This window comes from Nicotiana tomentosiformis, chromosome 3 (assembly GCF_000390325.3).
Source record: "Nicotiana tomentosiformis chromosome 3, ASM39032v3, whole genome shotgun sequence".
Lineage (NCBI taxonomy): Eukaryota > Viridiplantae > Streptophyta > Magnoliopsida > Solanales > Solanaceae > Nicotiana > Nicotiana tomentosiformis.
This window is the reverse complement of record NC_090814.1, coordinates 79929914-79945284: the sequence shown is the minus strand read 5'-3', so window position 1 is coordinate 79945284 and position 15371 is coordinate 79929914. Positions and strand designations below refer to the sequence as shown.

Sequence of the window (15371 nt, the reverse complement as noted above, 5' to 3'; positions counted from 1 at the left end):
TTGATAACATTATACACGTAAGGGCCGAGCTGAGCAGGGCAGAGGCCATAATGGAGGAAACACTCCTCCACCAGCGGGAGAAGGGGAAACGAATAGCCAATAGTGAACGGGTAGGCATAGAGAGCACAATATCCGAGGCCGTGAATATGCACCTCATCCTCATCAGCATAGATTAGTTCAACGTGGTCGGGTAGGATGACAGAAATGTTTTAAGCGCCGCATCCGGTGACCGTTGAAGGTCAGACCTAGCCTCAGGGTTGCGAAGAATGATCTCCTCAACTGAAGGAAGAAATTCATCTATTGCAACGACAACAACGTCCTCCCCTTGAGTGGGGAACACAACAGCCAAAGGGATGACATGAATCTCTTTATCAGCATTAGAAGAAAAATTAGACATGGTTATGGAGGAAGATTGGAATATGGAAGAAAGTTAAAGCTCAGAAGATGAAAGAATATTCAAGAGAGGAAACGGGGCTTGTGAGAGCAAAAGTATTATGAAGGGAAGTAAAGTTTGAATAATGAAGAAACAATCCCTTTTTATAAAGATTGAGGCACCCAATCTGAAACGGTTCGTCATAATTGGCACCAAGTCCGAAACGGTTCATCATAATTGGCACCAGAATCAAAATGGCAGAACCAATCAAAGGTCATGCGTGAATCGACGCAGTGCATCGGGAACCAGAATCATCATGACGCATGACGCCATGACATCACCCCTTCTCTTGGACCCGATGGATCAAACGAATCACTCGGGAAATTTAAGGGGTTTAAAATATGTGGCCCACAAAGAGTCGCATCACCTCGTCACAATGATCTTGATTGATATTATCTATTCAACGAACTCGAGCAAAATGGTGACCATGAACGATATTATCCGCTTATTGAATTTGCCCACGAAGACGACCTCAACAAGTGGAGGGACTAACTGTATGGGCAAAAATTTATTTTAGTTATGAGTGGTCTAAGTCAACATTAAGAGAACGTTCGCAGGCTGTCATGCATCGTCGATATGAATTCAACAAAGGACAAAGACGAGGTCAAAGCGATCTGACAAAGGATGAAGACGAGGTCGAGCTGACTCAACGGAGGGACGAGGACGAGCACTCCCTTTAGAAGAGCAGTAACAACTAGTTTTAGAGATAAGATGTTATAGAGAATATTCAACAGGATATTCCTCCTATTTGGACTATTAGGTTTCTATGCCCATGTGCCTTTATAATTAGAAAGATACGTGGCTATTGGGGAGGATTGGACACTCATTGGAAAGAAAAATATATTGACATTCTCTAGATTCTTGCTTTATTACATACATACAAAATACACCTTTTCTTGAGATCTTTGTCTAACATTTCTCCCACGATCCAAGGAGAATCCGAATATTCAAAAGCTTATAAATCATTTATCATTGTCAGAAGGAATATCACATGTTTTCATCCCTTTTCGGTTATCTCACTTGCGTTTATTTACATAAATGCCATTATATACTATTTATTGCTATTTAATGCTATTCTCTTTGTATTTAGGCAAGTGAATATTATTTATTGTTATGCATTTACTGCCATTTCTATGGAACTTGTGACATTCTACCACGACATCGGTTAAATAATCTTTTGGATATTAATATTAGGTAAGATTAACCCTTTTTTATTCGAAAATCTAATTGTTTATACCTAGATCTAAATTGTGGGTCAAACAGTATCACCCCCTAGTACAATTCATTGTAGAAATGACGCCAGATAGCCACCCTAAAGGGTTGCTATTTAGGAATTAGTCAGTGCATTCTGAATTTTAGTATTTTAGTTCAATTTTTGGGATAAAAATGTCCTGAATTGTCTTAAAATTAAGATTTTTAGTTCAAAATTTCCGGACTAAATAAGCACTCGCTAATCTCTAAATAGCATCCATAAAAATGGCGATTTGTGCACCTAGTTCATTCATGTAACATGAACCCAATAGATCAGATATGCAGCACCGAATAATGATCCTAAAGTAATTGGATCTACTATATACCATAGCCCAAAATGAATTGTCCCTTAAGATGTTCAAGCCCATTGACTAATCTAACTAGTCTTCACTTTTCAAACAACACACCAAGACATGCTACCAAATTAATTTTCATGATAAGTTCCAGATAGAAACAATTAAATATCATTCTGCATCATTTTAACCTACTGTTCCACTAGTTCGATTCTACAAGTATCTATAATCTCATTTTAATTACTAGATGAGTTGCTGTTGAAGCAAGATAATAGTTCTCATCATTCATAAGCAAATAATAACGTGCAAAATAACTGCTTCCGTGCTTCCATGCAGGTTTTTTTTAGTTTACTGAGACTTATATTTGCCATTTGATTTCACGGGTTAAAGTTTAAAAAGAGATGAGTCAGTGGTCAAGTTCACACGCAGCCACTTTCAGCTTTTGTAATGGAAAAATAACCATTGTCCCGGAGAGAGTTTTAATTTTTTATAGAAAAATTCAGGATATTGAGGGTGTTCGGCTAAGCTTATTAACGAGCGCAAAACACAACACGAAATTGATGCTCGCTAGCCAAAGATAGTATAGTTAATTTATCATCTCCACAGGGATTGGATTTAAACAATGCTCTTGTAATTTTTGGTTTAACTATTATTCAGATGATCAAAACTTTATTTGGATTGATTATGAACTAACAATTGACTGCAAAGAACTAGAGATTAGCAGAGTTGATTTTTTATCAAAGTGAGAAATAAGGGTTTGACAGGATAGGTGCAAGATAGCTTTTTAAGTTTTAACTCTAGTTGAATTCACTCTAATGTTCTAATGGTTCTCACGAATTCAATCGATGATTAGTTCAAACGTGTAGTCAGGACTCCTCTCTCGATTAAGTCTTAACTCTATGAGGTGAACTAATATAAGCACTGTGAAAATATGCAAACATGCGTTAATGGATTAGTCTTCAGGAAAACGTCTCTCGAATATTCCCCTAATTTGATTTAATCAACAATTCAACAAGCTCTTTCGATTACTTAAAAGAATCACTAAATTAAACCAAATAAAATAATGCAAAGATAATCACAAAAATATTCCTCTTTCGATTAAATAAACTGGTGAATAAAGTTGTAATAATTCAAAGCTCCAAAAACGAATTCAAGCAAAGAACTAGAATTAATATCCACAAATATCAATCAAAACACCATATCCGTCAAACACTAAGGGAAACTACTCCATAATCATGAAAGAAGGCATCACAAATATAATTAAAGAATGAGAAAATATCAATCTAAAGTTACAATCCAAACTCCCGTGTTGAATTGATGAAAAGATGATGAAATCCTGTGTGTTGTAGCCTCCAATGCTCTCCCAAAGCTTCCCATGTCAAAAGTCCTCTAAAGTTCGTGTTTTTGATGTATTTATACCACTTAGAAACGGGCCCGGCTTAAACTATCCTTTCCAAGCTGAAGTGAAAAAAGTTTGGCCAGAAAATGCACTACCACGGCGCACCGGGCGCCGCCCCATGCGTCGCATTAGTGGGAAAGTTCAGAGGCCTATTTATTCCACCTTGCAGGAATTTTTCTCTAGCGCCCCGCGCCCTGCTACGCATGGCGCGATGCGGTAGTGCATTTTTCTCACAGTAATTGTTTCCTCACTTTTTGACATTTAGACTTGATCCTCAACCCTCAGACGTAATCCCAGTTTAATATTTTGGGCTTTTACTCAGACTTCAAAGCTCCAACTTATTCAAATTAGCTCCAAATTATCTTAATAGCTCAAAATTATTTTCTACAAGGCATAAAATACGTAACAAGTGCAAATCACCATTATTTAAGCTCACCCACAAGTAAAACGCAGTAATTAGAGTGCAAACTATGACTAAAATACGGTTTTCTAGCATACCATCAACACCCCACACTTAAACCATTGCTCGTCCTCAAGCAATTAAACTGCACTTCACATAGAGACAACCTTTTTATCAGACAACTTTCCTAACCCATCATGCCAAGAATATTTAAAGAAGACTAAGCACCTACACCCTATCATAACTTACTAGCCTCAAGACTCGACTCAAAAGCGCTACGTATTTCAAAGCATACTCACTTACTCTAACTCAGAAGCCAAAGACATTACCTTTCCTTCACAAATCATTTGCTCTCACACCAAATATAGAGAGTAGTTCTGTCATGACCCCAAATTTTACCCCATAAGATGTCGTGACGGCACCTTGTCTCTAAGACTAGATAAGCCTAAAAAACATGCAAAAGTGAATGAAAACAATAATCTAAAATCTCAAAACTCAACATCATATATAGAAAGGAAAATCTCTACATCTCAAAGTGTATACAATAGCCCAAAATCCGGTGTAATACAAGTCACAAGCTCTATGACAATGCAAAATTGTTCATATAAAATTGTGCCTAATAAGGAAGGAAAATATAAAAAGGGATAGAAGGGGACTCAGAGGCCTGATGCAAACTCAGCTCACTAGTATCGGGACTGATAATATGTACTTGGATCTGCACAAAAGATGTGCAGAAGCGTAGTATGAGTACACCACAACAGTACCTAGAAAGGAATTTACCAAAAGTTAACAACACAGAATCAAGGCAGTTAATGCAACACGGAAGGAAAACAAGGATTAACATGTTAAGGAAACAAACAACAAAGACAAATACAGCAAATAGAGAAATATAAACAAGGGCCACTACCGAGGTACCGCCTCGTAGTCCCAAACCATAAAAATAACTCATAATTTTTTATATCACTGCGGGAGCCTTTACATGTAGTTTTGAAAATTATTTTTCCCGAAATAGCATCCCGCGCTTTAGCCCACCTTATCACACCGCTTGGCTTCTAGTAGTTCCCCTACTAGCCACGCATATCAAGACCACCTTATCTCACCGCATGCATTTCAACACCCAGACCTTATACTACCGCATGCGTATCAATATCACAACGTATCACAATTCGCACCTCAAGTGCCCAATATCACGACTTGCCAGAAAAGCCAAACAACAACAGAATTTCACAAAAGGGAGCCTACGTCTCAACCACAATGTACACAAAGTCTAAATAATAACAACCAGAGAATAACCCAATAAAATAATATTTCACAGCTTACACCAATAGGAACTACGGCCTTTGCAACGCAATACCAAATTCAATAACAAGATATTCCAAGAATAGGAATTTCAAGTAAGGAACTCAATGGTTAAATTATGAGTATGGAATAAAGGAAGCAAGTACTTCAACTACACATGTGGGATAATTTGCAAATAAGAGATAAGACAAGTAGACATGCGAAATTAGACCAAATATGATGGCTAAAACGTGTTAAAGTAACTCAATTAAAGCATGAAAGGAAACTACATAGCTAAAAATCGAAAATTTCAACAATCAATCAACTAGAATACCTTTTCCTCGATTTTTCAACTCTGAACGACTCGAATCTAGTCAAAACAATTTCATAGTATAAATATAACTATAGGAAACTCATTCGAACAATGAAATTACAATATTTGCAAAGAATTGAAAAATCGACCCAAAAAGTCACCCCAGGCCCGCGACTCAGAACCCGACCAAAATTACAAAAACCGAACACCCATTCGATATCGAGTTCAACCATATAAGAATTATTCAAATCCGACCTCATTTCACCTTTAAAAACTCAAAATTTTAGCCAAAGAAGTTCTATCACTTTTTCCCAATTTTTTCAACTCAAATCCCTAATTACATGATAAAAACAATGATAGATTCGAGTAATTTAACCAAAATAAAGTTAAGAATCCTTACCCCAATGATCTCTAGGAAATACCCTCGAATTTTCATCTCAAACCGAGCTCTCTAAGTCCAAAATGTGAAATATGGAATAAAATCTCGATTTTGAAACTTAAGTCTGCTGCCCTTATTTACCCATCGCGATCGCCGAATTTCCTTCGCGGTTGCAAAGAACAAAATTTCCATCAGCTCAAAAACCTTATACGCGCCAGCGGAAGACTGGCCGTGAATGCGGTGAGAAACCTTTCCAAAGTTATGCTATCGCATGAACCAAATCGTGACCACATAGAGTAATGCATTCACCTCCCAGGCCTCCCCTTCCGTCATCGCGGACGCGGCAACCCTCACGCGTTCGTGATGCACTAATCTTCCAAGCTTCGTGATCGCATAAGACATCTCGCGATCGCATAATACTAATCCACGCCTTCCAGTCACAGAGCTTCGCGATCATGGCCGCTCTTTCGCGATCGCATAAGAAGAAACCAAAACTGAGAGGCACCAGAACTTCAGTCATTCCTAAATGATCTGAAACGCGACGAACATGGTCTGAATTATACCCAAGGCCCGCAGGACCTCAACCAAACATACCAACAAGTCCTAAAGCATCATTCGTATACGCTCGAAGTGTCAAATCACATCAAGCAAAAAACATTCTACGAATCGCAACCCAAATTCAAGCCTACGAACTATGAACTTCCAAATTCCGAAACCAACGCTGATTCATACCAAAAGAACCCCGATTAACTCTAAATTTTGCACACAAGTCATAAATGACATGACTAACCTATTTCATCTTCTGAAATCGGGATCTGACACCGACTTCAATAAAGGTAACTCCCGGTCAAACTTTCTAAAATCTTCAATTTCCAACTTTTGCCAATTCACGCTGAAACGACATGCGGACCTCCAAATCAATATACGGACACTCTACTAAGACCAAAATCATCATACGGAGCTATTGGAATTGTCAAAACTCCATTTCGAGGTCATCTTCACACAAGGCAATCTACTGTCAACTTTTACAACCTAAACCTCCAACTTAGGGACTATGTGTCCCATTTCTCTCCGAAACGCAGCTGAAACCAAAACCAAACACCCCGAAAAGTTACATAACCATAATATAACAGAGAGGAGACAACAAATAGGGGGTCAGGGCTAATACACTCAAAACGACTAGCTGGGTCGTTACATTCTCCCCCTTCTTAAAACAAACATTCATCCTCGAACTAGTATAGAGGCATACCTGAAGTGGTGAAGAGATGAGGATAATGGCTACACATATCATGAGCGGTCTCCCAAGTCGCCTCTTTGACTGGCTGACCCCTCCACTAAACTTTCGTTTAAGCAATGTTCTTCAACCTCAACTTTCGAACCTGCTTGTCCAAAATGGACAACGATTCCTCAACATAAGACAGATTCTTGTCCAACTGGACTAAGTTGAAATCCAACACATGAGATGGATTACTGTGATACTTTCGAAGCATAGAAATATGGAACACTGGATTAACTGTAGCTAGACTAAGTGGTAGTGCAAGCTTGTAGGCCACCTCTCCAACCCTCTCAAGAATCTCAAAAGGTCTGATATACCTATCGCTCAACTTGCCCTTTTTTCCGAACCTCATAACACCCTTCATGGGCGAAACCCGGAGCAAGACTCACTCTCCAACCATGAATGCAACGTCGGAAACCTTCCGATCTGCATAACTCTTCTGTCTGGATTGGGCTCTACGAAGTCGATATTGAATCAATTTAACCTTTTCCAAAGCATCCTGAAGCAAGTCTGTACCCAATAGCCTAGTCTCGTCTGGCTTAAACCAACCCACTGGAGACCGACACCATCTACCATACAAAGCCTTGTGCGGGTCCATATGAATGCTCTACTGGTAACTATTTTTGTAGGCAAACTCCGTAAGCGGCAAGAACTGATCCCAAGAACCCCCCAAACTCCATCACACATGCACGAAGCATATCCTCCAATATCAGAATAGTGCGCTCGGACTGTCCATCCGTCTGAGGGTTAAATATTGTACTCAACTCCACCCGCATGCCTAATCATGCTAAATGGCTGTCCAGAACCGCGAAGTGAACTTCGTACCCTGGTCAGAGAAAATAGATACCGGCACGCCATGAAGCCTAACAATCTCACGAATATAGACCTGAGCGAGCTGCTCTGAAGAATAAGTACTCTCTAGTGGAATGAAATGAGCCAACTTGGTCAACCTATCCACAATAAATCATACTACATCGAACTTCCTCCAAGTCTGTGGGACCCCAACAACAAAATCCATAGTGAACCTCTCCTATTTCCACTCTAGAATCTCTAACCTTTGAAGAAATCCACTTTGTCGTTGATGCTTATACTTTACATACTGGAGTTTAGGCACTGAGCTACATATTCCACTATACCCTTCTTCATCCGCCTCCACCAATAGTGCTTCCTCAAGTCCTGATACATCTTGGCGGCACCCGGATGAATGGAATACCGTGAACTATAAGCCTCCTGGAGAATGAACTCATGAAACACATAGTCTGCCCTGCAACCATAATACACTGTTATCGCCAATAGTGACCTCCTTGGCATCGCCGTGCTGAACTGTGTCCTTGAGGACAAGCATATGGGAGTCATCATACTGACGCTCTCTGATACGATCATAATGAGAAGACCTATAAACCATACAAGCCTAACTAAACTCGGCTCAGAAACATCCAATCCAACAAGCTGGTTGGCCAAGATCTGAATATCAAAGGCTAATGGCCTCTCTACTACCGGTAGATATGCTAAATTTCCCACGCTCTCTGCCTTGCGACTCAAGGCATCAGCCACCACATTGGCCTTACCGGAATGGTACAAAATGGTGATGTCATAGTCCTTAAGCAACTTTAACCACCTCCGCTGCCGCAAGTTAAGATCCTTCTGTTTGAACAGATGCTGTAGACTCTAGTAGTCGGTATAGACCTCACAAAGGACACCGTACAAATAGTGTCGTTAGATCTTGAAGGCATGAACAATATCTTCTAACTCAAGGTCGTGGACATGATAGTTCTTCTCATGCACCTTCAGTTGTCTAGAAGCGTAAGAAATCACCCTATCATCCTACATCGACACAGCACCGAGACTAAGACACGACGCATCACAGTACACAGTATAAAACCCCGAACCTGAAGACAATACCAACACTTGGGCTGTAGTAAAAGCTATCTTGAGCTTTTGAAAGATCTTCTCACACTCCTCAGTCTACCTGAACGGAGCACCCTCCTGGGTCAATCTGGCCACAGGTGCAACAATAGAGGAAAAACCCTCTACGAATCGACGGTAATACCCTACCAAACCAAGAAAACATTTGATCTCTATAGCTGAAGACAATTTAGGCCAACAATACGGGGCTTCAATCTTCTTTGGATCTACATTTATCCCCTCACTCAACACTACATGACCCAAAAATGCCACCGAATCAAGCCAAAATTCACACTTCAAAATTTTTGCATATAAGTTCTTTTCTCTCAATGTCTGAAGCACGTTCCTCAAGTGTTGCTCATGATCCTCCCTACTCCGGGAGTACACCAGAATGTCGTCAATAAACACAATGATGAATTATTTAAGATAGGGCCGGAATACACTGTTCATCAAGGGCATGAATGTTGTTGGGCCATTGGTCAGCCTAAAAGACATCACAAGGAACTCGTAAAGACCATACCGAGTCCTGAGAATAGTCTTTGGGATGTCTAGCTCCCGAATTTTCAACTGATGATAGCCTGGGCGCAAGTCAATCATGGAGACTACCCTGGCACCCTGTAGTTGATCAAGTAGGTCATTAATACATGGCAATGGATATATGTTCTTCACTGTAACCTTGTTCATCTTGTGATAATCGATGCGCATACACATAGAACCATCCTTCTTCTTTATAAACAAGACCAGAGCACCCCAAGGATATACATTGGGCCGAATGAAACCCTTATCAAGAAACTCCTGCAACTGCTCCTTTAACTCCTTCAACTCTGGTGGGGCCATATGATATGTAGGAATAGAAATAGGCTGAGTTCCCGATAATAAATCGATATTCCTGTCGGGCGGCATGCCCGGAAGATCCACTGGGAACACATCTGGATAATCCCTCACTACCGGAACTGACTCAATATTAGAAGTATCGACACTGACATCACTCACATATGCTAGATACGCATCACATCCCTTCTCAACCATCGACAGAGCCTTTAGAAATGATATAACCCTGCTAGGAACATAATCTAAAGTACCTCTCCACTCTAACCGTGGCAAAACTGGCATAGCCAGCGTCACAATCTTGGCATGACCATCAAGAATAGCATGATAGGGAGACAACCAGTCCATACCAAAATAACATCAAATTCTGCCATACTGAGCAACAATAGATCGGCTCTGGTGTCAAAACCACTAAGAACAACTAAGCATGACTGATACACACGGTCAACAACAAGGGAATCTCCCACAGGCGTGGATACATAGATGGGATAACCCAAACAATCACGGGATATACCCAAATATGGATCAAAGTAAGATGACACGTAGGAATAAGTGGAACTTGGATCAAATAAGTCGTATACATCTCTATAACAAACCCGAACAATACCTGTGATGACTGAGTCAGATGAAACTGCCTCCGTCCTAATAGGAAGAGCATAATATCTGGCCTGGCCTCCTCCTCTAGGGCGGCCTCTACCTGTCCGACCCCCACCTCTAGCTGGCTGTGCAGGTGGAGTGGCAACTGGTGCGGTAACCATGGCCTGAGAAGCTTGAGGATCCGGTGGAATACGCGGAGCCTGAGTAATCTGTGGAGGTGCACCCCTCCTGAGTCTGGGGAAATCCCTCACCATATGATGAGTGTCATAACACTCAAAACAAGCTTTCGAATGAGGTGGCCACTATGGTTGGCTCGGGCCTGATCGGCTGGAATGATCGTTGAAAGCACCCCGTGTAGGAGGTGCACTAGACAATGGCGGTGCATAATAGGGAGCCTCTGGCCTAGGAGTGGCCGGAATGCCACCGGAAGCTGGAAGTGCTGAATGAACAGGGCAATTCACATAGCCCGTACCATGATGAGCTGCAACTGGGGCACATGCACAACTATATGTGCAAGAATCTCGAGGCCTCTTGGCCTCCCTCTCCTCTCTCTCACAGGCCCGCATACCCTCTAATCGCCTAGTGATCTCCACTACCTGCTGGTATTCGATGTCCATCTCCAACTCTCGGGCCATGCTAAATCTGATACCAGGGTTGAGCCCCTCGATAAATAGACGGATTCGCTCTCTAACAGTAGCAACCAAGGCTGGCACATGCCTGGACAAATCACTGAACCGGACCACATACTCTTATACGGTTATAGAACCCTGGCACAACTGCTCAAATTCTGCGCGCCAGGCATCTCTGAGACTATAGGGAATAAACTCCCTCAAGAACATATATGAGAACTAAGCCCAAGTGAGCGAAACTGCCTCGGTCGGACTACCTAAGTCATACGCTCTCCACCACTGATAAGCCGTTGAAAATAAGAGGGTGGTACTTCTTGTACCGCTCGAGCCTCAGCTGCCCCCCTCAGAAGGTGCTGCCCTAACCTCGGGCTGAACAGGGGTGACCGGCTGTACTGGTACGACCTTTGGGACCTGATCAACCTAGACTTGCGGCACTGTGGTATGGGCGCGGGAGTCTGTGCTCCTCCCCCGGCCTGAGATATGGCAGGAGCAAGTGGGATCAACACCGCCTGAGCTAAAGTGCCAAACATGCTCAGAAACTAGGCGAGGGTCTCCTGATGTGCTGGGGCAGTAACAGGCATCTCATGTGCCTGCTCTCCAACTGGAGCTACTGGTGGCTCCTCTGTAGCAGCTCATGCAGGTGCTCTAGCTGCACTGAGTGGACGTCCTCAGCCTCTACCCTGGCCCCGGCCTCTCGCGGCTCTAGCATGGGCGCTGGTATCTGGTCATCCGATCCAGTTGTACGTGTCCTCACCATGTGTGAGAGAATAGAAAGAAAAAAATTTATAATCCCAAAGTCAACAATTTCGCACGATAAGGAGTCAAAGAAGTGAAGCTTTTTCCTAACAGTTTCATAGCCTCCCAAAGATAAGTACAGACGTCTCTGTATCGATCCGTGAGACTCTACTAAACCTGCATTTTACTCATAACACTTACAAAACTAGAGCTCTGATACCAACTTGTCACGGCCCCAAATTTCCCTCCGTAGGATGTCGTGACGGCACCTAGTCTCTTATACTAGATAAGCCTAACAAACATGTGGAAGTGAATGAAAACAATAATCTAAAATCTCAAAATGCAAAATCATATATAGAAAGGGAAATATCTATAGCTCAAAGTTTATACAATAGTCCAATACCCGGCGTATTACATGTCACAAGCTCTATGACAATGCCAAATCGTTCATATACAACTGTGTCTAATAAGGAAGGAAAATTTTAAAAAAAAAAGGGATAGAAAGGGACTATGAGGCCTGCGGACGCAGACAGGTGTACCTTGAAGTATCCAAATGCAAACTTAACTCACTAGTACCGAGACTAATAAGATGTACCTGGATCTACACAAAAAGATGTGTAGAAACATAGTATGAGTACACCACAACGGTACCCAGTAAGGGTCAAGCCTAACCTTGGTAAAGTAGTGACGAGGTTAGGTCAAGGCCCTACCAGAGATAAAAAGAAACAAGACAAAAGATATGACAATATAATGATAATGACAATGGAAATGAAACAATAAAGAATTTACCAAAAGTTAACAACACATAATTAAGGCAGTTAATACAACACGGAGGGAAAACAAGGATTAACATGTTAAGGAAACAAACAACCAAGACAAATACAACAAATAGAGAAAGATCAACAAGGGCCACTACCGAGTTACCATATCGTAGTCGCAAATTACAAAAATAACTCATAGTCTTTCCTTATATCACAACGGGAGCCTTTACATTAATTTTGAAAATTATTTTTCCTGAAATAGCATCTCGCGTTTTAGCCCAGCTTATCACACTGCATAGCTTCTAGTAGTTCCCCTACTAGCCACGCGTATCAAGCTCACTTTGTCTCACCGTATGCGTTTCAACACCCAGAACGTATACCACTGCATGCGTATTAATATCATAATGTTAAAGTAAATATGATGACTATAACATGTTAAAGTAACTCAATGAAAGCATGAAAGGAAACTACATAGCTAAAAAACATAAATGTAAACATTTAGCCCGTGTACGCACTCGTCACCTTGCGTACACGTCTTTCACATATCACAATTATCACAACAATACCAAATCCTAAGGGAAATTTTTCCCACACAAGGTTAGACAAGTCACTTATCTCAGACCACGCTAAATCAATCAACTAGAAGGCCTTTCCCTCTATTTTCCAACTCCGAACGGCTAGAATCTAGCCAAAATAATTTCATACTATAAATATAACTATAGGAAACTCATTCAAACAATGAAATTACGATCTTTGCAAAGAATTGAAAAATCGACCCAAAAAGTCACCTCAAGCCCGCGTCTCGAAATCCGACCAAAATGACATAAATCGAACACCATTCAATATCGAGTCCAGGCATACAAGAATTATTCAAATCTGACCTCATTTCGCCTTTCAAAACTCAAAATTTTAGCCTAAGAAGTTTTATCACTTTTCCCCATTTTTTCCAACTCCAATCCCTAATTACATGATAAAAACAATGGTAGATTCGAGTAATTTAACCAAAATCGAGTTAAGAATCCTTATCCCAATGATCTCTCTGAAATTCCCTCGAAATTTCCCCTCAAACCGAGCTCTCTAAGTCTAAAATATGAAATATGGAATAAATCCTCGATTTTGAAACTTATGTCTGCTACCCAGTGATTTACACATCGTGATCGCGAAATTTCCTTCGCGATCGCGAAGAACAAAATTTCCATCAGCTCAAAAATCTTATATGCGAATGCGAAAGACTGGTCGTGAACACGGTGAGAAACGTTTTCAAAGTTACGCGATTGTGTGAACCAAATCGCTCCCGCATAGGGCAATGCATTCACCTCCCAGGCCTTCCCTTCCTTCATCGAGAACGCGGCAACCCTCACGCGTTCGCGATGCACTGACTTTCCAAGATTAGCGATCGCATAAGACATCCCGCGATCGCATTGCACCAATCCATGCTTACCAGTCAATGAGCTTGGCGATCGCGGCCCCTCTTTCGTAATCACATAAGAGGAAACTAGAACTGAGAGGCACCGGAACTTCAGCATTCCTAAATGACCCGAAATGCGCCGAACATGGTCCGAATTACACCCAAGGCCCCATGGACCTCAACCAAACATACCAACAAGTCCTAAAATATCATACGAACACGCTTGAAGTGTCAAATCATATCAAACAATACAAATTCTGTGAATCGCAACCCAAATTCAAGCCTATGAACTATGAACTTCCAAATTCTGAAACCAACGCCGATTCATATCAAAACAACTCCGATTGACTCCAAATTTTGCACACAAGTCATAAATGACATTATGTCCTTATTCCAATTTCCGGAATCGGGATCCGACCCCGATATCAATAAAGTCAACTCCTGATCAAACTTTTCAAAATCTTCCACTTTTCAACGGCCAATTCACGCCAAAACGACCTACAGATCTCAAAATCCAAATTCGAACATGCTCCTAAGACCGAAATCATCATAGAGAGCTATTGAAACCGTCAAAACTCCATTCCGGAGTAATCTTCATACAAGTCAACCTACGGTCAACTTTTACAACCTAAAACTCCAACTTAGGAACTATGTGTCCCATTTCTCTTCGAAATACACCCGAAACCAAAACCAAACACTCTGGTAAGTTACATAACCATAGTATAACACAGAGGAGGCAATAAATAGCGGGCGGAACTAGTACACTCAAAATGATCGGTCGTGTCATTACAAGTTCCACACACAATAGAATTCAAGAACACATGAAAATTCAAGATAGAAAAAATTAACTCACTCTCAGAAATAAAGTTCATGCGCCATAAAAAATATACCATAGGATTGCCTGCAGTGTAGTATTCTACTAATTTGAGCTCATTCAGTCAAGGATCAAGTAGAACTTTAATTGATTGTACTGTAGGCTGCGGGACGGGTTGGATACATTTGGATATAGTGACTACACACCCCTGAGCACTTTAATACATAGAATTTCACAGTTTAAACCCCACACTTGAGTTCAATCACACCCTAACCTTTATAATATAACAATATCGACCTCCCAATTTCTTTAAGCATATACAAAGCAAGATTTACCCCTAGTAAGGAATAATTTTCTTTATAATATATAAAAACACCAACATATTTTTATTTTTTATTTTTTTCAATTCCCTACAAGTGGCTCTCACCTCTTTTTTTTTTCAACTAGTGTACCTTTCTCCTTTTTCAATAGTTCCACTCAAAAACTCTGTTGACTATCAATTTTAACCCTCCGTATATAAAAGTAACTTCTGCAGGCTTGCTAGTCAAAAAATGATAAAAATGTAGTTTTTGCACATTATTTAGCTTTAATGCAATTTATTGATAATTATTCATATTTTTACAAAATATGGGAATTTCTATCATTTTATTGCAATTAGTTAAATACTGTCAT

At 40.8% G+C, this 15371-nt stretch overlaps 1 protein-coding gene across 1 annotated transcript; it reads right to left on the bottom strand.

Annotated features, from left to right (window-relative positions):
• Positions 1-8114: 8114 nt before the first annotated feature.
• LOC138908066 (uncharacterized) lies at positions 8115-10606 on the bottom strand. Its single transcript, XM_070198703.1, has 2 exons — positions 10106-10606; positions 8115-8585 (listed from the first exon to the last, which is right to left on the bottom strand). The coding sequence occupies exons 1-2, from the start codon at positions 10604-10606 to the stop codon at positions 8115-8117; spliced, it is 972 nt and encodes a 323-aa protein (XP_070054804.1).
• Between the last annotated feature and the right edge of the window lie 4765 nt (positions 10607-15371).

Coding starts and splice junctions, on each gene's coding strand:
- LOC138908066 (XM_070198703.1), bottom strand. CDS start 10,606: ATGGTGAGGGATTTCCCCAGACTCAGGAGGGGTGCACCTCCACAGATT. Junction 8,586..10,105: donor CAGAATTTGATGTTATTTTG/GTATGGACTGGT, acceptor CATTCCGGTAAG/GCCAATGTGGTGGCTGATGC.